At 44.4% G+C, this 25,755-nt stretch overlaps 1 protein-coding gene across 1 annotated transcript in view; it reads left to right on the top strand.

Moving 5' to 3' along the window:
- CCDC150 (coiled-coil domain containing 150) overlaps window positions 1-25,755 on the top strand; it is a 257,953-nt gene that overhangs the window by 94,814 nt on the left and 137,384 nt on the right. Inside the window, exons 11-15 of the mRNA XM_086944366.1 lie at window positions 10,682-10,806; window positions 12,328-12,505; window positions 13,550-13,618; window positions 15,576-15,668; window positions 19,874-19,957. Coding sequence (XP_086800492.1) covers window positions 10,682-10,806; window positions 12,328-12,505; window positions 13,550-13,618; window positions 15,576-15,668; window positions 19,874-19,957 — 549 coding nt within the window. The remainder of the gene's footprint in view (window positions 1-10,681; window positions 10,807-12,327; window positions 12,506-13,549; window positions 13,619-15,575; window positions 15,669-19,873; window positions 19,958-25,755) is intronic.

Raw genomic sequence — 25,755 nt, 5'->3', positions numbered from 1 at the left:
ACCTAACTGGACAAGGGTATAGGCAAGTCAAAAATGCTTTTTCTATGGAAACATGGACCTAACTATAACTACCTACTGGCAACTGGCATATATGTATATGTGTGGGTATTACCTACTGGCAGGCGTACAGGGAATGTCACAGATTACCATATTAGGCAAGGTTTTGGTATTTGATCTTCCAGAACAAGCTGTGGGGATAAAAGATATGCACTACAAATTTTGTGCACATTTATACGTTTACGACTGTGCCGTACAGTTGCCTTGTCTAAAGCTCATTACAGTAGCCTTGAGTTGGTCATAATGATAAGCCAGTAATAAAGGCGATAGGCCTGCTTTTTTATTATGAGAACAGTAGAAGGCCTTGCATATTTATTGTGAAAAGCCTAGGTTATCATCAATGAACATTTAAGGGCTGATTGCTATTACTTTGAAAGCTTATTTATTTATTTATTTATTTATTTATTTCGATTTGTATAGGTACAGGTAGATGTTTTGTTACATGGAATATCCCAGATTAATTTACGGACGAGGGTTTTGGTGTAGTCACCCCCTCTAAAAAGACATAAGTATTCTACATGTGCAAAGTTTCTATACCTATTTAGCCTTATTTGGGCAGATAGTATTTTACTTTGCAGACTGTAATTTTGTATATAGTTACCCTTTTGTATGACTGTTTGCCTGCCTGTGCCTGATGGTTGACTTGTGGGAAAACTTGCTCGGAGTACAGTAGGTCTGAGTAGGTTACGGTGACAAGCCAAATATAGCAGCTATAGGTTTAGTTGGTGTGCGGGGAAATCTTGTGCCAAATGTCATAGGTGTGGCCTGTGCATGGTGAAAAATGAGTGCAAAGACCGTAGGCCTTGCTTATTTAATGTGAGAAGCATACAGTTAATCCAAAGGCCACTAACAGCAGATTGTTGTTACATTATGTTACAGTCTGTAGAAACATATTTGGTTACATGTAATATCACAGATTACCGTAGTAGGCAAAGGTCTTCGTCACCCACTCTGGCAAACAGAGGAAGCAGAATTTCAGTGTGCGGAGTCTTGTTAGACCTTCTTGAGATTGGTTGTGTATTGTTTTGCTAACTGTAATTTTGTCAATATTTGTAATTTTACAACTTAATGCATGATGGTTGTTAGTTTATGCACACTTCAGTTGGTCGGTGTTGTATATAATGTCCAGCCATTGGTAAAGGCCTTATCGGTTCACTGGGAAACGTTAAGTAAATTCCTTATTTGTAGTATGATCATAAGGCAAAGTTATCTCAAAATAAGTAGGCCTTAGTAATGTATTGTGAAGGGCATGTGTCAAAGTAGTGAAGCGTGAGCTTTTTACGGTTGAGTTGTTATTATCCTGTGATAAAGTCTGGAGGTAGGTATTTTGTTACATGTAATCTCCCAGATTACCTTAGTAGGCAAGGGTTTTGGTGCTTGTGACCCTTCCTAACAAACCATGGAGATACACGATTTGCACTATGCTAATCCTTATTGGTCTCCATTAGTAGGGATTTTATATTTTTTGGACAACTGTACTGTGTACATATTTGTAATTTTAATATGGTATATCTGATGGCTGACTTGTGGGAAGGCTTATAAACAACATAGTCGGTCTGAGATGGCTATGGTTACAGTCGAATGAAAACTGCTAGAGGCCTGAAGGGTTCACTAGGGAAAATATTTTCGATGCCATAGATCTGATCTGTTTATTATGAAAAGTTATATTCACTGCAGCAGGCTGACATTGATTGTGAAACGCACATGTTAAAGTCAATAGGCCTGGTAGGATGGATTGTTGTTCATTTGTATTCAAGCCTACAGATAGTTATTTTCTTGAATAAAATGTCACAAATGACCTTTGTTGGGAAGGCTTTTGCTATTGGCTAGTACCTCTGATAAACCATAAAAAGAAAAGATGTGCTGTGTAATAATTCTTGCTAAAATCCTGCCAGGATCTTGTAACATAGAAAATCAGTAAGTAATATATACATTAATATATATATATATATATATATATATATATATATATATATATATATATATATATATATATATATATATATATATATACATATATATTTATAAGTACAGACAGCCTTTTGGTGAGCTCTTTTCTGCCATTGGTCTGTCGGAGTGTCATTTACACTCTGCTCTCCTCAATTTCAGCGTATTGCATACAGTAATGGTTCAGTCCATGATTGCATTTTCTGATCATTTGTGTACATCTACCTGAAGATGAGCATCCTTCTGAGTCAGGGCTGGTTGGCCAGTCCTTCACTTTTTAATGTTCTGCTGTTATACTTCCCCTTTCATTTCTTTTCTTCTCCCCTTTTTATTTCAATATTCTTAAGACGATACTACTGCCTATCCATGAGGTGCAGATCACTTGCTGGCCGCTCATTTTATCTAAGGTGTGCTGAATCCCTCCTGGCCACTCCCTCTAAACCAGGAGACCATGATGGAATGCTGTTGCTCACAGTGTCTTGTTGTTTAACCATTCCAAGATGGCCAACACGTTAATTCTAAATGTGGTTGCCATGCTGCCACTGAAATTGTGTCTGAGGATGAATGCAAGTAAGTCTATGGATGGATCCATGAGTAGAAAGATGAGTGGTAGAGTACATACATGTATGATGACCTATTGGGTGCCTAAACCCATCAGTGACACATGAGGCACTTTCCTTCATAAGCCAGACCTATTGGCATTAATAAAGCCTTGTTGTTATATTTTGTTGATATGTTATTATTTCATGAGTCACTTGTCAGGTTAAACGCAAGGAAATGATGGACGGTGCGCTGAAACTTTTCAGGCACTCACCCCCAGTCAAAGATATGGGTTAAATCCATCATCACTCTTTAGCTCACTTCGCCACCTCAGTTCAGACCCAGCAATATGCAAATCAGTCCTACCCCAAGTCTCATGGGAACAGTTCAGCCTGAACTGCCAAGCCAGGTCTTCCCCGAACCGGAAACAAGCATTCTGTTATCATTGATATAATTTTTTGTGACTTCACTTCCTGTAATATCATCAGATATATTAGTTAGTTCTCAAGCCTAGGAATTCCCAAAACTTGAGAGCTCTGAAATCCAGGAATTACATTTCCCTCAGTTCTCGTAGGTGCCAACACTTCTTCAAAACGTCTCTTACTCAGAAATGCCTATTTCCAACACAAATCTAGTTAAAGGCAAAGATTAGTACTTCTCATTGCTTTAAGCTATTGAGAAATTATAACACAAGATAGAGTAGTTATTATAATATTTTATCATAAAGGATTTCTTTTTTAATTATATTTTCTTTTTTTAACATAATAAATTGTTTTCAATATAAATGTAAAATGTCTAAATAAATACATTAATTTAATGCTATTACCTATGGGGTTCTATTTTAAGACCCTGGCTCCATTAATTTCTATGGGAGGGTGTTGCAATATCAGTGGTTAGTTAAGTAAGGTGCTGAGCCTACTACTGCTTCTTTTTCCGATTAGTAACTTACACGATTCTACACCCTGAAACAGAGGTGGAGCCAAATTTATGAATGTAGGTCTAGACTTTGAAGAAGCTATACTACCTTTGGCTATTCCCAATTTGACTGTAAAGTTACTTACAAGTGTAAGAGTAAACTTACATGTGGAACTTACTCACAAGTGTAAGTTACCTTTCTGAGTAGTCCCAACATTATATACATTTTCACCATCCTAGTCTACCCAGAATGCAAGTGATTGTTTGTGTCATTTTTATTTCTGCACTACTGAACATGTACTTAGGATGTATTGATCGAGGTAAGATATAGGATAACTACAGAACTTTAGAAATGATGGGTAAAATACAATCTATTTAAAGGTTCCACAAAATCTAGTTCTAGCTCCACAAATGCCTCTCTCTGGGCCCCTCCCCCAAATCTCTAAATGCTGCAGTCTGGGGTTTGGGCCCTTTTGCCCTTCCACTACTAAATGTTGTTGGACTTTGAACTCTTTATGATTCCGGTCCCACCACCCCTTCCCCAGTGACTCAATACACTTCCCCACATTGGACCCAAACCACCTCATGCACAAGGTTTTTTTCTGTGGCATAATGCACTGCAGCTTCGGTTAGGTTCAAAAGCTGCGAATGAGGGGGAGGAGCATCGCGCGCATCCAAGATGGACGCGTGAGCACAGGGCTCCCGAGACCCTCTCCGCCTCCCGCATCTATCCTGTCACGAATCCTGATATAGACGACGGGTTCTTCTAGCTGACACCCTCCTGACACTGGATCTCTTTCCAAAAATTGATTTGGCCGCCGGGAACCGGACTTACTACCCTCGAAACTTTGCGGCCTACATCGATGACCATCCAGGGACTTGAGTCCCCGAGGTACCCAGGTGGCAATTGAACAACAACGGCCAGTGGGAGTCGGCCGCTGCCCCTGTGGTACTTTCGGTTTAATTTTTGGCCTTTGTCTACCGAGACTTGCTGCCTGTTGACACTGCTGGCCTGTGCCTTGCTATCGGCTATACGCTTGTCTTTCACCCTCGTCCCCGGACTCTACAAGTCAGCTTTGCGGAGAGCCATTCTAACCAGGTCCCAAAAGACCCGCCAGGGCTCGCTGCTCAATATGGCGGGCAAGTCGGAGAGCGAGAAGCGGGTCACCAAAGGCACATACCGAGGGGGTACTAACCAATTTAATACTATGGATTGCTTCACTCGCCCAAAAGGATCCCCTAGTGGTGTGGGTAAGGTTCTGACCGAAACTGGAGATGGCTCTCCCGCGACTGAAGAACTGACGTTGAGGGACGTCATGGGCGCCATTGCAAGTGTGAAGACATCTATGGGCCAGCAGTACGAGACACTGGCTTCGAAGATTGACACAGTGGCGATCGAAGTTAACTTAATTAGGACTGACCTTGCGAAGACCAATGAGCGGGTCAAGTCCCTGGACATTAAGACTGCAAGTCTCACTACTGATGTTTCTGATCTTCAGACCGAAGTTCGCAATCTCCGATCATCTAACGACTTGTTTTCCCTTCGGCTGGATGATTTCGAGAGCCGGGCTAGGCGCAACAACGTCTGAATCATCGGTGTTCCGGAGAAGCCCACTGAATTATCTACAGATTTCTTGGGGAGGACCTCGTATTGAATCACTTAACACCTAAGGACCTCAATAACTTCTTCACAGTGGAGCGTGCTCACAGAGTCCCCGGCGGGAAGCCTAAATTGGGTGCCGCCCGCGGCCTATCATAGCCAGGATTTTCAATTTTCGGGACAGAGACGCTATTCTTCAAGCATCACGAACTAATGGTCCCACAAAATTTGAAAATGCATCGATCAGCTTTTACCCGGATTTTACACAGGCTGTGCAGAAGCAACGCATGGGTTTCCTGGGGGTGAAACGACGACTTAGAGACATGGGACTGAAGTACGCCATGCTTTTCCCGGCCCGATTGAGGATTGAATATGAGGAACGTGCGCTCTTCTTTGACCGCCCTGAGGTTGTCAGTGACTGGCTCGATACCTTGCCGACACAGCACGATCGCCCGGAACAATCGAGGGGTGCTGAAGGGGGCCTGGAGGAACAGGAGGAATGAGGCCTCACCGGCGTGCGAGCTCTGTAGACTTATAGCAGTGGTTCGATGACTCTTGTGTGCATATATTGGTAACTACCCGGGGGCGGGGGGAATCAGGACTCTTCCTCCTCTAGGGGTTTCTTCTCTCTTTTTGTAGATTAATTTAATGGGGCGACAGGCACACTGCAAGTTGGGGTAGTTTTTAGTCTACCGCAGGGGTGCAGGGTGGGGGGGGTGTGTTTTTGGGATTTCTCTGGGGGTGGTGGGGGGGCATTTGTTTCTTCGTTTATTTCGAGGTTACGCTTTGCTGTATATTTCGTTTTTTGTGCCTGTTTCTTTGTGGGGGGGCCATTGTTCTCATTTCTGGGAAGGGGGGTAGGGGGCTGAGGGTGCTGAGTTGGAATGTCAATGGTCTGGGTGATAGGATAAAGCGGGGATAGTTTTGCAATACTTGAAGCGTCTTTCCCCGGATATAGTGTTGTTGCAGAAAACGCATCTGATAGGGAACACATGCCATGCACTGAATAGACGGGGCTATCGTCTTGTGGCACACTCCGGATTCACTACTGGGTCGAGGGTGGCGGGCGTTCTCGTCAGGAGCTCCCTCCCCCTGGAGATAGACGACACTGTGCTGGACGATAGGGGCCGATATGCGGCTATTACGGGCCGCTGGGAGGGAAAGACGATCTCCGTACTTTCTGTATATGTCCCGCCAGGCTTGCAGTCCACAACATTTTGTGATCTGGAAGGGTGGTTCTGGGTCTCCCCGAAGGTATGCTAGTTGTGGGTGGTGACTTTAACTCGGTTGTATCTGGTAGTGAGGATTATAGTCCCCCCAGGGTTCTCCCGAAATCATAAATATGGCTGGGCAACTTCCTGGACGCACTGGGTCTAGTGGATTGTTGGAGGCAATTGCACCCCGGACAGGCACAATATACCTTCTATTCGGGAGCACATGGGAGTCTCTCGAAGCTTGATTATATCCTAATACCGGCGGTGCAGGTGGTCTCTGTGAGGGAAATTCGACACTTAGCCAGGGGAATCTCAGACCACTCCCCACTCTGGCTTACTATTGATGTGCAGCTGGGAGCTTTGGGCCGGGTGGCTCCGATTAACCCCTGGCACCTTCGTAATCCTAAAACTTGAGCCAAGGTGGTCAAATGCATGGACTATTACTTTGCTGAGAACGTGGGGTCTGTGTCCTCTTCCATCTCACTATGGGAGGCCTATAAGACTGTGATTCGTGGTCAAACCTTGTCCTTGATCGCCAGTGTGAAGAAAAGCAAAAATGAGGAGGTGGTACGTCTGGAGAGTGAAATTACTGCTTTGGAAGTAGAATTAGAATCTGGGGTTACACCTGAAGGGTTGCATGTTTTAGCCCTTAAACAGTCTGACTACAGGGCTCTGGTGACTGATGCGGCCAAGGTAATGAGTCATGAGCAACAGGGACGTCTGTATGAGGCTGGTGATAAAGCGGGAACATTGATTGCTTGGTTGGATAAAAGAGATAGATTGACTCGTGTGGTGCCTGTTGTTGAAAGAGCGGATGGGGTTCGGGTTGTGAACCCGGTTGAGATAGTTGGAGTCTTTGCCCAGCACTTTCAGAAGGTTTACGTGCCGGTTTCGGACAGACCGGAGGAAGACTCACATTTGCTACTCAGAGATATCGCGCTGCCTAGCCTGTCGGAGTCAGACAAGGAGCTTATGGAGGCGGAATTTTCCACCGATGAAATAGAGCTCGCTATCCGCTCCATTCGCTCGGGGAAGGCCTCAGGCCCGAATGGCATCCCGATCGAGCTGTATAAGTTGTGTCCCGACCAAATGGCGCCGCATCTTCGTCAAAAGTTTCTGGAAATCGCGAGATATCGGATCTCTTCCCGATATCAGAGACTGGCGTCCATTGTTGTCATCCACAAAGACGGGAAGCCCCGTGACCAATGTACATCGTATAGTCCAATATCGCTTCTGAACGCTGAGCCAAAGATTTTGGCAAAACTTTTGGCAAACCGGCTGATAAAGGTGATCAGCGACTTGATACACCCAGATCAGTCGGGTTAATTCCCCATCGAAATACCGCGCTCAACCTTCGCCGTCTACATGGCGTATTGGCAAGGGCGGGGTCGCTTCGTGAGCCGGCCATCTTGGTTTCCTTGGATGCCTCGATGGCCTTCGACACGGTGGAATGGCCGTACTTGTGGGCGGCCCTTGCAAAATTTGGGTTTGGCCCCAGTTTCATCAGGTGGGTAGACTCCTGTATGAGCAACCGCTGGCCCAGGTGGTGGTCAACGGTAGGGCCTCGGAACCTTTTGTTCTCCGAAGAGGCAGGGCTGCTCTTTGTCACCATTACTCTTCGCGCTCGACCTTGAACCCCTTGCCGCGTGGCTTCGGTGGGAACCATCGCTCAAGGGTATTCGGTGGTCCCCTGACTTTGAGGATCGTATATCGTTGTATGCGGATGATATTTTGCTCTACCTAACTTCCCCTCGAAAGTCGTTAGGGGTACTGTTCGACGTGTTGAGTTCCTTCGGGAGGAATTCTGGCTTGGTAATTAATTGGGCCAAGTCCTGTATTTACTCGCTTACTGGAGAATTGCCTCCCTTGCCCCGCATCTGTCCGATACCGATTTCGCACATCGGTTTTAAGTATCTGGGGATTTATATATCGTTGGACTCCGCTACACGTTATGAGAGGAATTTGCTTCCTCCGCTCCTCCGGCTTAGATCGGACGTTACGGCGTGGTGTGGCTTGCCGCTGTCCCCGGTGGGGAGAGCAGCTCTTTTTAAGATGATGTCTCTTCCCCGATTCCTGTACGCCATCCAAAACACGCTTGATTTGGTGCCTGCCAGTTATTTCCGCAAGATTGAGAGCCTCCAGAGGAAACTTGTGTGGGGCGGGCGGCCTCGCATTGCACTGGCGAAACTGACTTTGCCCTGGTACGATGGAGGCATAGTGTTGCCCGATATCAAACAATACTATTGGGCATTCCAATTAAGTGCAGTCAACCACGCAATGTACAGCCCAGTCCCAAATCCCGCGTTCGAAATGGATAGATGGCAGTTACCGGGAGGTAACTACAATAGGGCGCTCTACTCTAGATCGGCTAGGAAGAATCTGACTGGCCCCACCGGGGTTGCGGTACGGGTGTGGGGTAGTGCAAACGCTGCCACGGGGTGGTCAGATAGACTGACTAGAGCTACCCCGCTTTACGCGGCAGAGAGACTGGGCAGTCTCTGGACGACAAAAGGATTCGACAAATGGGACCTCATTGGTATTAGTACGGTCGGAGATCTCTGGGTAAAGAACAAAATCAAAACCTTCGATGAACTCAAACGGGAATACGCATTAAGTGATAGGGAGCACTTTCGTTATATCCAGATCTGCCATGCACTTGAGTCTGTCTTTCCAGTCGGAACCACTATTCCAGAGTCCTCTCCTCTGGAAGATAGAGTGCTTGATGGATACGTTCCCGATAGCACTATTTCTCTCATCTACAAGAAACTTATTAATGATCGTTCGGACCTACTCCTACAGCTTCGGGGGGGCTTGGACCGGCGATGGACTGGAGTTGGACGATGAAGACTGGCAGGCTGCGATATCTTCCCCCAAGGAGGTCGCGATTCCGGCACGTCTCCGTCTGGTGCAACTGAAGATTTTACACCGAGTCGATGTCACGGGTCCACGCCTGATGTGTCTGGGTTATTCTGTGGATGGGTTGTGCAGGCGTGGCTGCGGTATGCTTGCTACCTTTCTTCATATTTTATGGGAGTGTCCGGATGTTGTGGTATTTTGGAACCGTGTGCATGCTGTCGTGGAAGAGGTGACGGGTGTTTCGTTATTGCCAGAGGCCAGACGCTGTTTGTTGAATGTCTGGGAGCCAAATGACTATAGCGTTCCTCAGACTCAATGGGCCACCCTTGGCAATATGATAGCGAAAAAGGACATAGCCCAACTGTGGGGGTCTCAGAGGGCACCTCTAGTCTCAACATGGAAAGAAACCATGGACTGGTGCATGTTCAGAGAAAAGATTGTGTATGTTGCCCGGGGTAGGCCCAAGAAGTGGGGGAAGATATGGAGCCAATGGAGCTCATATCGTGGAGAGATTTGCACCCCCCTTTTGTAGAAGTCCCTGGCATTCCTCTGTCCCTGTGACCATGCATTCCCTGGCTCTTACATCCTATTGTTTGATTTGCTTGCCTGCTCTCGGACCCCCTCCCTCCCCGAGATCCTCAATCCTCCATAAAATATATTCATTTAGCTGGGATCGCTCCCCCTCCTGCCTTGGACAGCCACTTACTGTATAGTTTATTGCCTCGAAATATTTGTTTGTGTTTGTTTTATAAAATGTAAAATGTGAAACCTTTCATTTATCCTCCCTATCGCCACAGGTTCTCTACAATGTTATGCGACGTCGCTGCCGGGCCCACAGGTTGTCGGCTGATGAGCTGTGTAACATTGCAACTTTGATATTTAGTGCTGACGGCCGGCCCCTGTGGTTGTAGGTCTGCAACTGTATTCCTTTTATTGAAATGAAGGTTTTCTAAAAAAAATAAAAATAAAAGGTGCGAATGAGGGATAGATAACCTGCTGCAGTAGTGATGAGCCCTGAAACTGGGTCAAAACATGATCCTGGATAGAGCTAGGATGATTTGGGTGACCAGGTTGTGCATGCTGGTCCAGGAGTGATGTCAGCCCTATAAGGTTGTTCACTCAACACTTCAGATCTTAAGCTGTCTGTTCCTAGAGTGTTAACAATATTTGATATGTGCTACTGTCAGCAGTTGAAAACTAAGCTCCATGAAGAGTGTGAATCTGTTGTCCACTTAAAGGCTGCTAAGACATCTAACTTTACTCTTTCTAATCTTTTTTCGAGGTCCAGTACCTTTCTTTTTGCAGTAAATCACACCGCTTTTTTATTTAGGATTAGTATTGGTAATTTTTGAAGATACTTGTTTTTCTTGAGTTCCTGATGGATGGGAGGCATCAAACAATGAACTGATTTCTAAAATTACCCTCTTTCTTCAAACAAATACCTTTGCCCCAACCTCACTGATTACTGCTTGACTGTTTTATCCTCTGTTTCCATGGTTCAGCCTTGGATTTACAGTTTGTTGTGACAGTTTTCCTGTTCTCACCTCCACAGGCCGAGCAAGAAAAGATGGCTAAAAAGCTTCATGAACAAGATCTGCTTTTGGATGCTGCTCGTTTAAACATCACAGCAGAGCTGAAATCTGCCCAGAGCGAGCGGAACAAGCTAGAGAAAGAGCTGTGAGCTATGGGAGAAGATGGGCATGGAGAGGGTTCAAGTTACAGATATCAGTGACCCCACTATCAGTGTGCTGCTTTAAAACAAAAAAAATGTATCAGTTTATTAGTCTTTTCCCTCAACTCTTTGTTGTCAAATCCCAATGCATGTGCGCTTCACTCTCCTGTTCTCTTTTCATGTGCAGGTTCGAGGCTTGTTTCATACCTCAATTTCCATGTGTCAAACTTTATTATCCATTGGTCATCTTTTCCTTTTCTTTGACTTCAGCTTCCATTGGCAATGCACTAGTCACTGCACTCTTTCTCCATCCTGAAGCCTTTCTCTGTTCTCTGCAATATATATATATATATATATATATATATATATATATATATATATATATATATATATATATATATATATATATATATATATATCCACAGCCTTGGCTCGATTTTGCGGTCCAATAGCTCTCTTTCCACCGGTGCTTGGACTTCTCAGCAGAGCCCCGCTTTGATATATTCCACAAATCCCTTCTTAGAAGAGAATAAGTCAGCACTCACAAGAGAGTTTATTCCCCAATCCTTTAATTCGTTTGTCAAAACTCCAGCATTTCAAGTACAAATCAACGCGAAACGCGTTACGCGTTGGTTTGTACTTGAAATGCTGGAGTTTTGACAAACGAATTAAAGGATTAGGGAATAAACTCTCTTGTGAGTGCTGACTTATTCTCTTCTAGGAAGGGATTTGTGGAATATGTATATGTATATATATATATATCTTTTTATTCTTTTCCATGTTCAGTACAAATGCACCGTCCCCACCTGTCATCAATCATTATTCATTTTCCACATCCATCACTACCCATGTACATTCCCTGCCTCTTAATCATACTTTTCTCTCAATATGCCAATAACTTTCTGCTGTGTTTTGCTGCCCCATGACCATGCGCCCCTTTACTTTCCACGTGCCTGTCATCATCCAACTTGCACATCCATAATTTCCTCAGGTCTGTCCCAGTCTCCATTTTCACTACCAATGTGCCCTTGCTGCTACCTTCCACCTGTCCTTAACTACCCACCATTCTATTAATTCTCATTCCATAACACCCTTCTGAACATCATTCGTTCTCCACATGTAAGGCCATGTACCTTTTGAGTATTGTCGGTGACTAGGATCAAGTCCTTGCTCCTTAGTCTGTCACTAACTACCAACATGTACATCCCTACTCCCCTTTCATTTCCTTTTTCCGGGAACCTTAATGCTGTCCTTTACCTCCCACATCCATTTACTCTAGTATAATCCTTCATTGCCAGTTGCTATTCGCTTTGCCCACCTTAAACTGTCCATTATAAGGAGATGCACTATTTCAATATTATTACTTTCTAGGTAGCAATACATGCCCCTTTGTCCATCTGTAACTACCCTCATACATGTTGCCTGCCCCTTTCATTTCCTTCCCTGCAAAAGTGCAAATCCAGTATTCTTTACTGTTCAGGTGTCAAATAGCTTGTTCTCAAATCTGGTCCCTTTCCCACTTTCAGGTCCTCTCTCCAAGCAGAGCATTCGCAGTGTGTTGAGAAGCAGAATCTTGCTGATGAAAAGATGGCCATGAGAAAGACACTGATGGAGTCCACCATTGGCCATCTCCGCCAGGACCTGGAAGCTACTAAGAAGGAGAGAGATGCTCTTCTGAAGGAGAAAGATAGTATTCTGCAAGAGGTAGGGGGACAGAATGAGAGGGAATTCAGCCTGTGTTATTTCTTTCCCTTGCTTCCTCCTGTATGTACTGTATACATCAGTATGTCTAATATCGGTGAAAAAGACAAGCCACTATATGAAGAAAAACATTATGCACCTAACCCGCTAGCAGAAATTCAGTGGTTCTGTTGGAATTAAAAGTTGTCATTTATGAGGAGACCCTGAGAAACATTTGTGGGGGAAGGAATTCTTAGAAGTGAATGGGCAAGGAGACTGAAAACAAGGATGGACCAGGGACGATCATAGGTAACATTTAAAAAGTGAGAGGTACACAGAAAATTGGTGTTTGGCAAAAAGTAGACACCAAGGTAGTGAAAAGGAGGCTACCTTTAAAAGTGGGTTTCATAGTAGTGTCTCCGGTATCATTCGCTAGTAAACATATACATTTTCTGATATTTGATGTGGAGGTGGTAGCACTGGCAAGAGAGGAATGCCACTTGAGATGGTCATTACTGCACTAATCGGCCTGCTGAGCCTAGTTAACCATCAGCAGATATTTCATAGTACAACTACTTTGCATCTAACCATTCTGCTATATCCAGGTTGCTGTGCTGGGGCTGCTTCTCACTGTGTACTTAATCTTCGTGAACTAGTTGCTATGTACTCTTTTTCTCACATCGCTCATCATTCTCCATGCATCCTTCTTTCTAGCCTTGGTGCCTCTCCACTCTGCTCCTTTCAATTCTTCTGGTGCATTAAGTCAACTGGTTTTGGATTCTTTAGTAGTAGTGTCCTCATATTGGTTTTAATGTCCCATGTTGAGTATCACTTTCATTGAACATGTATCCCTCTCTGTCTGGATTATCATTATCACTGACCTGTTTAGCCGGGATGTCTAGACTATGTTATATTGGCCTTAATTCCCTACCTTCATGGAATATCTCTTGTAACTTGTCTTGATGCCCTGTCTAATGTACCCATCTGTTGTACTGGTTCCTCTGTGTTGTTGGATGTTAATGCTCCTGCCTTCTGATGATTAAACTATTCTGTCACTTTCTGTCCCAGAACACTAAAACCTTGAATGAGATGACAGAGGACCGGGACAAACTAGAAACTGAGCTAACCGAGTGCAAGGTAAGGGGGCTTCCAAATAGACACATTTACTTTGAATGAGTACCTAAATATTGTGGATCCTCCACACCATTGTTACCTGGTAGTATTAAGGATCCCATACACATGTATTACCTGGTACCATTGTGGATCCAATGCACCCCTAACATCTGATTGTATTGTAGATCCCACACTCCCCTATTACTCAGTAGTAATTCTACACGTACCTGTTGCCCAGTAGTTTTGTGAAGCCTAAAAACAGCTATTTCTCAGTAGTATTGTATATCCCAAATACCCCTGTTGCCTGGTTATATCTGGATCTCACCCACCCCAATTACCTGATAATGTTGAGAATCCCACAAACCAGGTTTACCCAGCAATACTGTGACTCTGACACACTCATATTACCCAATAGTATGGTGGATCCCACACACCTCTACTCAGTAGCTCCAAACAAGTTGCTTCTGGGTCCTATCCATTATAGTCTCAGAAGACGTGGTCCAAAGGCTCCCACACACTCTTGTTCATCAGTATCTATGGGTAGTGTTATACCTTCAGCACACTTTCTTTACATTGAAGGTTAAAATAGGATGATATATTCCATGTACCCTTGCATGCAAGAAGCTACTATGGACAATAAAGAATTATTCCTCTGGCACTTTAGCATTCTCACGCATTTGCCAGCGTCATCAATTTTTCTGACATTTGCACGCAGCACTTTATTTAGAATCAGAAATGTTTACTGCCCCCTTCTAGGTTTTCTGCCAAAAATTATTGGTGAGACACTGTTCTCTGTTATTTTTTGTACATCCTGTGAGCAGTACTAGTATTGTGGTGAAAACTGTGCACATGTTCTCCTCTACCCTAGAACAATCCTATTACTTTATGTGTTAAAAGGATGCTTGACTAGCATATTATTTGACACCTTTGGGGTGTTATCTTTGATAAATTCCCTAAGTTATCAGTCTGTGAGACGAGAGACTCTAATCCTGTGCCAATCGCCAAAGATATTTGAATATAGAGGCAAGCATATCTCTATTCATGCACAATCAACTTTCATGGACATAGAGGTGAGAGAGAGGTTTTCTTTCTCCACCACCGCCCATCTCAAAGCTGTCAAGCTCTAGCATTTGATCCATCAAATTCGAAAGGTTGAAATGCGTAGTCGTATTTCCTAAATACGCCTAAGCCATCTGCCTCTGAGCAGAGTCCAATCAGTGACCAAGTTCCAGTCCCCAAAGGTATTTAATTGTTAGAGGTGAGAACATTGGTATACCAATAGTTACATTTCCAGAGCCAATGGTGAACCTCCATAGGTACCACAGGTACCATAGGTACCACAATGTACAGGTGAAATGCTATGTACCCATGTGCCTCTGAGGTATGCAGCCCTACAAGTAGGCTGCATTCTCATTATTATATTATTTGACCCCCCCCTGTATTTGAGGTATGAGACTCAGTAACTCAGTTCCATTCCCCAGAGATATTCTGCGGTTGCGGCAAGTCTTCCGTTGTTAGAGCTGAAATATTTGATATTCTGTGTGCTGAATTCTCTAAGCCACAGTTACCTATCTTGAAGCTAAGAAACTCTAGAGGGTTAAAAGGTATGTGGTACATAGGGTAAAACCCATGGACCACTGCTCGTCCATTGTTGGAGTCTCTGTTGTCATTGCTACATTCTCTGAGACATTTATCAGTCTGTGAGATGAATGGACCCCGCATATATACAGCTCTGACGGTAAATCTTCCATTCTTAGAATGAAGTAGCTCAGTGTCCCCCTTAGGTTTTCTGAGCATCCATTGCCTGTCTTAAGAGTAAGAAGCTGAAAACATCTGTAACTATGTACCACTGGCACACATACTCTTAGCGGTGAAGGGCTTTGTTCATCCTAGCAAAGCCTAAACACCTTTCTGCACTGGGGGAAGGTTTGGGAGGGCATATGTCCGGGTCGTATCACTCATGATGTCTGATGCTTTGCAGATTGATCTGAAGACCATGCAGTGCACGCTGCAATTTCAGAAGGACGAGACCAGGAGCCTGATGGAACAAGTGGCCTCAATGGAGGAGCAGCAGGTAGAATGTCAGCTTTAAAGAGACATATACATTGGCCGAGGATCCATAGGGCAGCTATTCTGTGCTATCCTGTGAGTGAGATTCGAGTGCAGGACAAATGCAATGATGCCAGCCGACGGATGCGGCTTTCCACATTCTTTTTTCTGGATTATGTACTTTAAATATTTGTATACGTTGAACATGTAAATAACCATAATACTCCTTCCTAAAATGTGAAGCATCAATAATTAAATATCATTATTTGTTCCTTTTACCCTATGTAATGCCTTTTTCTTTAATCTCATTTATGAAATTAACTTGCCTTTCTCCTTCACCTGTTTTTCTCTGTGTAATTGGGCATGGACTGCCACCTCCTTGATCTATGTCTTGACCCCCAAGTGGCACATGCACTGTTGGGCATTTTCTACTACCTGCAGTAGTTAAATGTTAATCTAATTTTCGCTGCATATATGGTTGGGGTCCACCCAACCAACTATGGCCCCTCCTATGTGGCCTGTAAATACTGATGGGCTTTTTAAGGAAACTTACCAGTCCCATCTGAATTACACATTTTGTTTTTTTTTATACAGAAATTTCTGCTACACAAATCAGCCAAAACCTCATTCTGGACAACCTCTGTAATGTTTATTCCATGCAATTAAATAATGGGGATTTTAACAGGCCCTTCCTATTGAAGGCCTATGTATACTTGTCGTTGTAGGATTTTATTTACGGACATTTCAGAAAAGTACCATTCCGACATCCTCCATATACCTGCTTCTAATAATTTCAGAAGGGATCAGTGTATTGCATGTTTGAAGCATTTGGTGTTATAGTCCTTTGTGTAGCCCGCCTCTGTCAAGTAAGTCTTCTTTTGGCTTGCTAACTGTCCAGGAGTACCTGACTGTCCTGCTACTAGCCTGTCTGAATGTGTTTATCCACAAACCTAGGAGGTTTGAGATCTTGATGGCCTGGCTGAGGCACACGCCACGTTTCTTGTATGCTACAGAGGGAGACACCCATGTAAGTGGGTTGTAGAAGTGTGTTGGTTAGAGAAACACATCTCCAGTTGCTTGATTGTTGGCACCGTGGTGGTTCTGACTAAATGGTGGTATGATAAAGCCTGGCAGATCTGGAAGTACATGCACATGGTGTTCATGGGGGAATGGGAAGTGCAAGGGTCAAGTTGAGATTTAGACATTGCCAGTAGGTTAGTGCTTGACACAGTGGTTTATTGGGAGTCCGGTGTGCACAAATGTTTTGGTATATGTGATGTTTTCACCCTGAACAAACTAGCATTAGAGGAAAGGGGATGTACCATGTTACAACGCATACCATTACAACTACCTACTGTTACAACGCGACCATTACAACGCATACCATTACAACGCATAGCGCTTTGAGGTGCTGGATAGTGGTAAGTATAATTTACTATTCTAACTCCTGTCCCCGTGGACCCTAGGGAAGGTGTTGGATAGTAAATTATACTTATTCCCTATCCTTGAGCGCCCCCCCAGCGCAATGCGTTGTAATGGTATGCGTTGTAAAAGTCGCGTTGTAACAGTGTTGCGTTGTAACAAATGCGTTGTAACAGGTGTATACCGAGGAAAGGATATATGAGAAGGAGATGGTTTGAACTAAATGGGACGGGGAGGGGGAAGTAACTAGATGGTTCCCTAGCACCAGTTGCAAGATGGACAGGGATGCATTTGGAGGAGGGGACACAGTAAAGGTGTGAGCAGAAAAGGACAGGGATGCAAAAGAAAATGGAGTTGGTTTAAGTGAGAGGACATAACAGATTGAGAGGCACTTGGAGGGAATGCATGGTTTAAAATAATAGTTCATGATGTTAGCGTGGATTTATAAGATCTTCTCGCAAGTCCTCGTTTCTTAGGCCTAAGTGCAAATGTGCTGAACCCACTAACTCACTATTGCAGCATTCACATCTAGGCTTGAGCAGCTCTAGAGATGAAAGACAGCAGAGTGTGGCAAGAGGGAAGTCCACATCACTGTAGATGCTATTCCTGTGGCCAAGACCGGTAACATGAAGTCGATAGCCAATGCCCTTCCTAACATGTCACCTGCTGGTGGAAGCATAAGACCTTCTTCACTTATATAATCCACTCCACCAGTTTCTGACATCAAGGGTGGCGTTATTCCATCATGAGCTAAATTTAGCTGCCTGAAGGTGGTGTAAGAAGAAACAAACTGCCACGCCAAGGCCCACTCACCTATATTCCCTGGACTTCTGCAGAATTGCTTCTTCCACCACTTTCCCCTTGAGGTTAATCCTTCTCATAACTAGAGATGACTAATACTGGTGACTTATCCTGGGGACAGAGGGGTTGGAGAGAGAGAGAGAGATAGTGATGGTTCTGGTGTACCTTGGAGCTCCAATGAAAAGGATGCAGGGGGTGTTCATCCTTCTGAGAAGGACACCTTGTGCACTCTCCTTCAGCCAGGATAGGCACTAAGCAACAAGAACACAATAATTTCAGACAACCATGCATTAGTGCTTTACAATCAGCCCGAGTTAGGAGTCCCTAATGAAACATACAAGTAAAAATTGCTGTAAGGAATTTGAGTCCATGTTTGAGCACAGACCCCTGCGCTGAATTCTGAATGCGTATCCTTTAGCCTTTGCTAAGATGATTCCGAAATCTTTATCTGTCCCTAACGAAGTGTTTCTTCACACGTGTGATTTTCCTTTGCCCAGTGATTTTTTTATTCTAGCGTGTTCTTGAAGAAAAAGGGAATACCAAAATTAGATGCGCCCGCTTAGTGGACTGACCTGATGTCAATTTAATGAGCCGGAATAGCTGGAGCATTAAAGTGGCAAAAAGATGGTCTTAGCCGAGGCTGTTTGACCAGGTTCTGGGTTTGCTGCTCCCCAGGTTCCAGGTGAATATATCCATATTATTCTTACCGCAGGCTGTGGGGAGGTCAGAACACAAGGACATCGCCGATGGGAGACACCGCTCTCTGAAGACTGATCCACGAAGCCAAGCAGTATTTATCTCCTTCGATGCTCATGACGAGCTCAGCTCGTCATGAGCCACGGTGCTCGTGTGCTCATGGCGAGCTGAGCTCGTCATGACCGTTAGAAGGCTCGCATGCTTGGCTAATTCCCCTGCTGTGCGAGCGTTCTATGAAAACGGGTGTGGTCATGACGAGCTCAGCTCGTCATGAGCGCACGACCACCGTGGCTCATGACGAGCTGACCTCGTCATGAGGATGGGGGCGCTGTGCGTGCCCCCCCTCCCCCCAGCACAGTGGGGGAATGTGCCCAGCAGGGAAGGTGTTATAGGTGTCCTAGAAGTGTTTTTCTGGAGCCTTCTACAAGGGTACTGAGTGTTTCCTGTCAATTACAAGGCTGTCTCTAGTAGGAGACTAGGGCAGGAAATTGAAGGTTGAGTAAGCAAACATATTAAGCACTGGAGTCCTTCCTGAAGATTGAGTGTTTCCTGTCAATTAGAATGAAGTCCCTGGCAGGAAACTGAGGCAGGGAGTGGAAGACTTTGAATTAGAGGGCAGGGCAATTGAACGAAAAACAGCAAGCAACCATAATACATGACCTTGAAATGGGCAGGACATAGAAGGCTTTTAACTAATCTCTACCTCCATTTAGGACAGGTACATAAATAAACAACAGACTAGCATCAGGCAGCCTTGAGGTTAGCAGGAAACAGAGGCTTTTAACCAGCACTACCTTTTTACAGTAGCCTTAGGTAAACAGATCTTGAAACAGTGCTCCCAAACTAAAGTAGATAGTATGCCTATATAAAGTACACAGCAAAGTTCATGGCACCTGCCCAACTAGAAAATAGTGCAAAGTGCATTTCAGAGTACATGGCACCTCTCCAACTAGAAAACAGTGGCAATAATGGAGAATAGACAGCACTTGCTGATGGGGTATGACACAAGCTTATGCTACACCCGCAGGGAGTTGCAGATCTAAGCTACTTGAAAATAATACCTGTGCCTGATTACTATCAATGAGGAGGAAGGAGTGCATCATTTTCAAGGAAAAAATGGTCAATCAAGCCCACTCTGTAAGTCTTAAGTATGAGGGCAGCTTTAGTTTTGTAAGTTGATATCCAGCTGTGTACCAGCATTGGCTATTTGTGGCTTCATGGATATTTTGGAACCAATTCCTGTTTCTATGTCTCTATGGTGTCTGCCGGCTAGTGCCACTGCTTCTTCATAAGTTTCATCTGTTTTAACAGTATTCACTGCAGCGAATGGAGCAGGCCTTATTGGATCAGACGAACAGTAGACACCAATTGGCCTATGAGAAGGGAAAGCTTCAGGTACTTGGTGTTTTTTGTTTAATCTTTCTGTCAGTATGGAAATCCTTGAATGAGATGCTAACCCCTTGTATCTAGTTTCCTAAGTTGTTAGTTTGTCCTGTATGGTGTTCAAGAGTATTTTTTATCATTTCCATGCCACAGAGCTGTGTATAATTGTTGTGGCAAACGATGGTGTTACTTGTAGAAATTCTCCTGTTTGTGATAATGTGGAATGGTAAGTACCAGTTATTTTGATTCATAAATCTGTGAACAATGTTGGAACTACGCATGTGTGAATGGTACAGTGCACCTCTGTACACTTCCAAATATTTTATTTTGTAAAAGTGTAAAGAAAATAGATGCATGGCATCTCTGTGTTAATGGTGTATGGTAGGCCACCACCATTATCTCTGCAAATGTTGTACATGAAAAGCACCAGTGATTGCTGTATTGAATACTTGACGCAGCTGAGCTCTATATCTCACTGAGTCCTTCTCTTTCTAGTTAGTCATTACTTACATGAGGGCAAATTTCTATTTCAAGACCCACAATTATGATTGTTCTCTAAAAGATTCCTCTTCCCACTTAGGAAGTGTATCTGACCTGACAGTCAATGAAGTGCCTTATTGTATTGCACCTTAGCAGATCGCCTGGTCCAACCACAAAGAGCCATTTAGGGAGGGGTCTCAGGGGCTTTAGTGAGAAAGAATAGGCCTCATCCAATCCAGGGACATTCTGAGACTGGTCCCTCTCAGCAGTATGCATCCTGAAAATGATAGAAGCTATAATGTGTCCTCAATCAGCCCCGCTAGCATTACGAGTTTAAAATCAGGTGTTGGCGCATGCTCCTTTTAAGACTTTCCCATTGGACACTTGAATAGGATACAGGTATTTTGCCACCACCGCTTTGTCCACATTGACTTGGACACTTTAAACCATAACCTGAAACCCAACATCGACATTCCCAAACCCCTGAGGCTGCATCACTCACCCTGACTTGTCTACAGTAGCCAGTCTAACAAGAAGCGGTAACTTGTGGAAGTTACCTTGAAAAGGTTCTACTCTAGTAAAACTCATTAGCACAGCCAAAGCTGTACCTGACATCCATTGAAGAAACCTGTAAAACTAATGGAGCCTTTTTTAGACACTTCAAACAATTCAGCAAAGACACAAATCAACAGATATACTTTTTATTTATCATTATTCACCAGAAAATACATACAATCAGACAGATATAAGAGCTCATTTAGCGAGTGGTCAAAAGTGCACATCCACAAAATGTACTGAACCTTCATACCAGCGGCTCCCCAACTTCATTTGGAGGTGAAGGAGTCACCTGGTGTTGTAAGGCAGAGCCTCTGCTGGCTTTTAAGTCTAAAATTTAGGCAGTAGCCTATAAGCATGGGGCTGCCAGACTCTATGTATCCGAATGTCAGCCAGTTGAGGGGGGCTTCTGATACTGATTTTACTGGTTCTGGACGGGAAAAGGGAAAATGTCCCTCCAGCACATTGGCAGAAGCTTCCTTCATATCACGGTTTTTTTTGTTTTACATAAATAGACCTCCATTTCAGGGTTTTTTTCAAAACCATACTACATTTTTTTTATTGACAACAATGTCAATATACAGTTAATTTAATCAAATAAAGTTTTACACACAAGTCCACCAATTCCTGTGTTAGAAAATCAAAAAGCACAGTCTGTTGGCCTGAGAAACTTAATTACAAACAAAATATTAATATTCACAATGCTTTCAATAATAATTGTTAACTTCAAACTAAACACAAACAGTGCCTCTCTAACTATCTTATTGGTGCCTATGTTTTCATCAACAGGGAAGCCATGTACCTCCATAAATCCTACAAAAAAAGTGTGAGGATTCCCCCTTTAGATTATTTTTATTTATTTATTTTTATTTACATTTTCAAGCAAAAATACTAAACAGTGGTATTTCCTACACAGTAATATAGTACAGTCAGCCCGTCAACTTAACAGTGAAAAAATAGCAGCTAATGTGACATTATCATGAGTATTTCCTTGCTAGTTTGGCCATGTTTCAGGTGGTTTTAAATATGATACATTACAACAACACTTGAAGCATTTGGCCCATTAGCACATCCAGGTAAACTGGATAAAAAATAATCAACAACTGTATCCTCCACTTATACATCTTCTCCCGTTGGGTACCACACATCCCCCAGAAACTCGCATATTGCGTGGCCTTATAATACTTCGGCTCCACGTAAATGTCTGCAATATCCACAGTTCCCAGCCAACTCACAAATGGCTCCCACATGTTTCTGGGGCGGGAGCGAATCGGCATTAGCTCCCAGTATTCTGCCATCTGGGACTTACAAAAAGTTACCTCTCTGACCCACTCGTTCGTGGTCAGAGGATGTGTGGCCCCCTAGTGCATTGCTACCTGTCTCTTTGCCATCAGTAATAAAATAGCAGGCAGTTTCCTTGCCTTTGGCGGTATTTGAGAGACGATCCCCAAGAGTGCCACCTGGGGCATGCAGTGTAGGAGTAATCCAGTTATGTTACCTATATAGTGTGTTATTTTAGACCAGAAGCTTTCCATTGGCCTACATTGCCACACTAAGTGTAGGAAAATTGCTCGTGGCGCTCCAAATTTCCAATTGTTGTCATCGGAGCACAGCCCCATCCGGCGTAGGTGTATGGGAGTTCTGTAGAACCGTTGTATGTACTTAAAGTGATCAACCTGAGCCGATAATTTGGGGTCAGCTGCTCCAGCTCGTCCTCCCATGCGTACAAGTCATTGACGCCGTAATCGGGTGATCCCTTTGTGTGGTAGTGTATAGTCGTTTGATCTGCCTGCAGCCTGATTCTACTTTGAGAATATATTCCAGTCCAGCCAGCTGCGGGGGGGGGGGACGTTTAAAATTTCCTTCCACAGGTTGCCCGTATATGAAGCATGTTAACGCTGAAGGAGCTATAGGCCCACACATCTGCTGTAGTGTGAGGAAGGTCTCCCCAGTGTATAGGTCCTGTCCTATCTGAACATTATGCACCGAGCCCGCGCCTGCTTCTCCATCAGTGGTGGGATTAACGGATTGTCTGCCAAAGGCATAGAGGGTGCATATAGTACGTCTATGTTGGCTCGTTTACCTAGTCCACCCCACGCCCATCGCAACGCCTCCACTGAGTCTATTTCATTTCGCAAGTGCTTGAAGGGCTGGTATATAGCTGTCTTAAGTGGTAGGGGAGCAGTTCTGTCCAGTTCAACAGCAACGTGAGGTTGGAAGAGGGTAGGGTGCACCCAGTTGTGTAAAAATTGCACCTGCGCGCAATACGGGTATAAGGCAAAGTCTGGGGTGGCCAGTCCACCCTGCACCAGCGGTAGTGTGAGTGTTTCCCAAGAGACACTTGGCTGTCGTCCCGCCCAGACCAGCTTGATCATTAAGAAGCGGATTTTGTTGAAGAATTGGGTTGTAAGGGAGATGGGGACATTTACAAATAGATACAGGAGTTTTGGTAGGACGGCCATTTTGGCCACCGCTATGCGGCCTATCAAGGACAGGGGGAGAGTCTTCCACTGTCGCACTCTGTCTGTCCAATCTATCACTCTTCCATAATTGTGTGTCCAGAGTTCTTGTACGTCATTGCTAATCCATACTCCCAGATAGCGTGACGGTCCATTTGCCCCTTTAGATAATCTTCAGTAGCTTTTTTGGAAGTACGAGTGCCCTCTTTCTTAAAAGTGAGCTTTTAACCATCTATTCCAATTAACGAAGAACACATGCATATAAGGGGAATGCTTGGAGATTCATTTATATACCCGCATGGTGTGTATTCCCCTTCTGACTGTAGTTTTTCTCTCTTATGCTCTCTCAGTGAAAAAAGTAATAGTAAATGTTCTGTCATGGTTCACAAAGAAAGGGATGAGGGGAGTCCGAGGAGAATTTTTAAGACCCAAGAGAGTTAACTACCCAATTTACTATTAATCACAGAAAAAAACCCTCAGGCCTAAAGAATAGGACGAGAGCAAGAGGTTATCCGAGAAGGTAAATCACCAAACCCAGGGCTATCCCTTTTATAGGACCAAATCCCTCACCCACCATAGGTGGCATGGTTCATCATTTTGATTCTCCTCGTATCGGGATGCCTAGTCCTGGCACTGGCTACAACCCCCTCACTGAGAGGGGGGATCTCAGGGATATTTTAGTTAGTAATCAGAGGTATGCTAAATACCACAATGATGAGTTGCTAATCAGGTCAGGGGAGAGATGCAGTGCAAGAGAAAAGTGATAGTGAGAAAGTAAAAGTAGCTACCATTTAAGTAATGTACCTTTATTGACACGTCCTGGGCTAGGGTTAAAAACAGGGCGCAGGCAGGTGTAACATATACCTGCAGTTAGTGACGATAGTGGTCTGCATGTTTCAGCCTATTTACCCGAAAAATGAGGTGTCTCGGCTTTTGTCAGGACCAGCTTGTGCTGCTGTGAAGTAAATGTCACAATTCGCACCTGCTGTTGAACCTGTGGCGAGAAACCCTGAGGGCTGGCCCTGCTCCTCACTTGTACTCAGGACTGATTAGGGGTCTCCAAAGGCCAGTTGGATAACCCCCTGCTAAGCTCCAGGAACACAACAGTCCAAGAAGCCCAAGAATCTGCTGATCCCAGCTGACTATTTCCAACTTGATTGGCCCTGAACCCTGCTGGTGGCTTCTGTGTGATGGTTAGAGCGGCAGACCCTGATGCAGAGGTCTAGCCCGGGACCAGGGTTCAATTCCCCGCCTCGGCGGGTCTTGGGCTCAAAATTCCACGAACCTGATAATTCTCGCCTCGGTGCCTATTCCAATCATGGAGTCCCACTCTGCAACTCTGGGCAATAGCTTGCTTAATCTCCACAACGGCCCCCACAACGCTAAGGATGCCTGGCCTCCACCTTGGGGATGCCCAGGAGTGGACGCCTCACAGGGAAAGCCAGGATGGGTTCCACAGCGGTATTCGTACAAGCGCCTTGAGACCCTTGCGGGTGAGTAGTGCGCTATACAAGTATCAATTTACATTTTTTTACAAGTCCTTGAACCTCGGCTGGTGTTAGAGTTTCCTCTTTTTACCTCCAAAATTGCAAGACTGGACGCTAGAAAACTTCCTCAGATCCTTTTCACAAAAAAGGACTAGAGGCTACCACAGGACCACTGCCGAGCTGCAACCGCTGACGCCAAACTGCAGGTCAGACTCAACTTGCTAGTTTGCCCTGCATCCTGACATTCAAAAAAGTTTCTAAGACAAAACCATAGATGCCTTCACGGGACAGTACCAGGCAGCATTCAGACAAGGATACCTTCCTGGGCCTGATCTTCGTCCACTTGGAGTTTTCTTGCCTTTGACATTGAGAGTTATGAACTACCCACCAATGCTGAGGCTCCCACCAAGGTCCTGCAGTGCAGCCCACCACCGTCAAAGTACACCTACGGATCCAGCTGGCACCCCATCTCCCCAACTATGATTTTCCCTAGATCAGAGGGTAATCGTTCCAGCAGGCTCAGTCCCATCCCTCTATCCAACCCATGCTCTATCGCGGTTGGCCTCAACTTTTGATTTTAACCTGGATTAGCGCAATCAGATCTCCACAGTTGGTGCTTTGTGTTTTTTGTGCTAAAAACATCTACACATTTTATGGTGTTGTATTTTCTACTTAGTCATCAGAAAGTGGGTAGTTCCTCCTGAACCAAATGGATACAACCAGTTTGCACCTACGGTTATCGTATCGGTTGCTGGGAGATCTAAAATTCAGATCTTGGTGCCCTCACACACCTGTTAGGGTGTCCTGCTTCCTCATTGGGCGCTCCTCA

The sequence above is a fragment of the Lissotriton vulgaris genome, chromosome 11 (assembly GCF_964263255.1).
Source record: "Lissotriton vulgaris chromosome 11, aLisVul1.2, whole genome shotgun sequence".
Taxonomy (NCBI): Eukaryota; Metazoa; Chordata; class Amphibia; order Caudata; family Salamandridae; genus Lissotriton; species Lissotriton vulgaris.
Note: the sequence above shows the minus strand (reverse complement) of the source record. Positions and strands in the feature narration are given on the sequence as shown.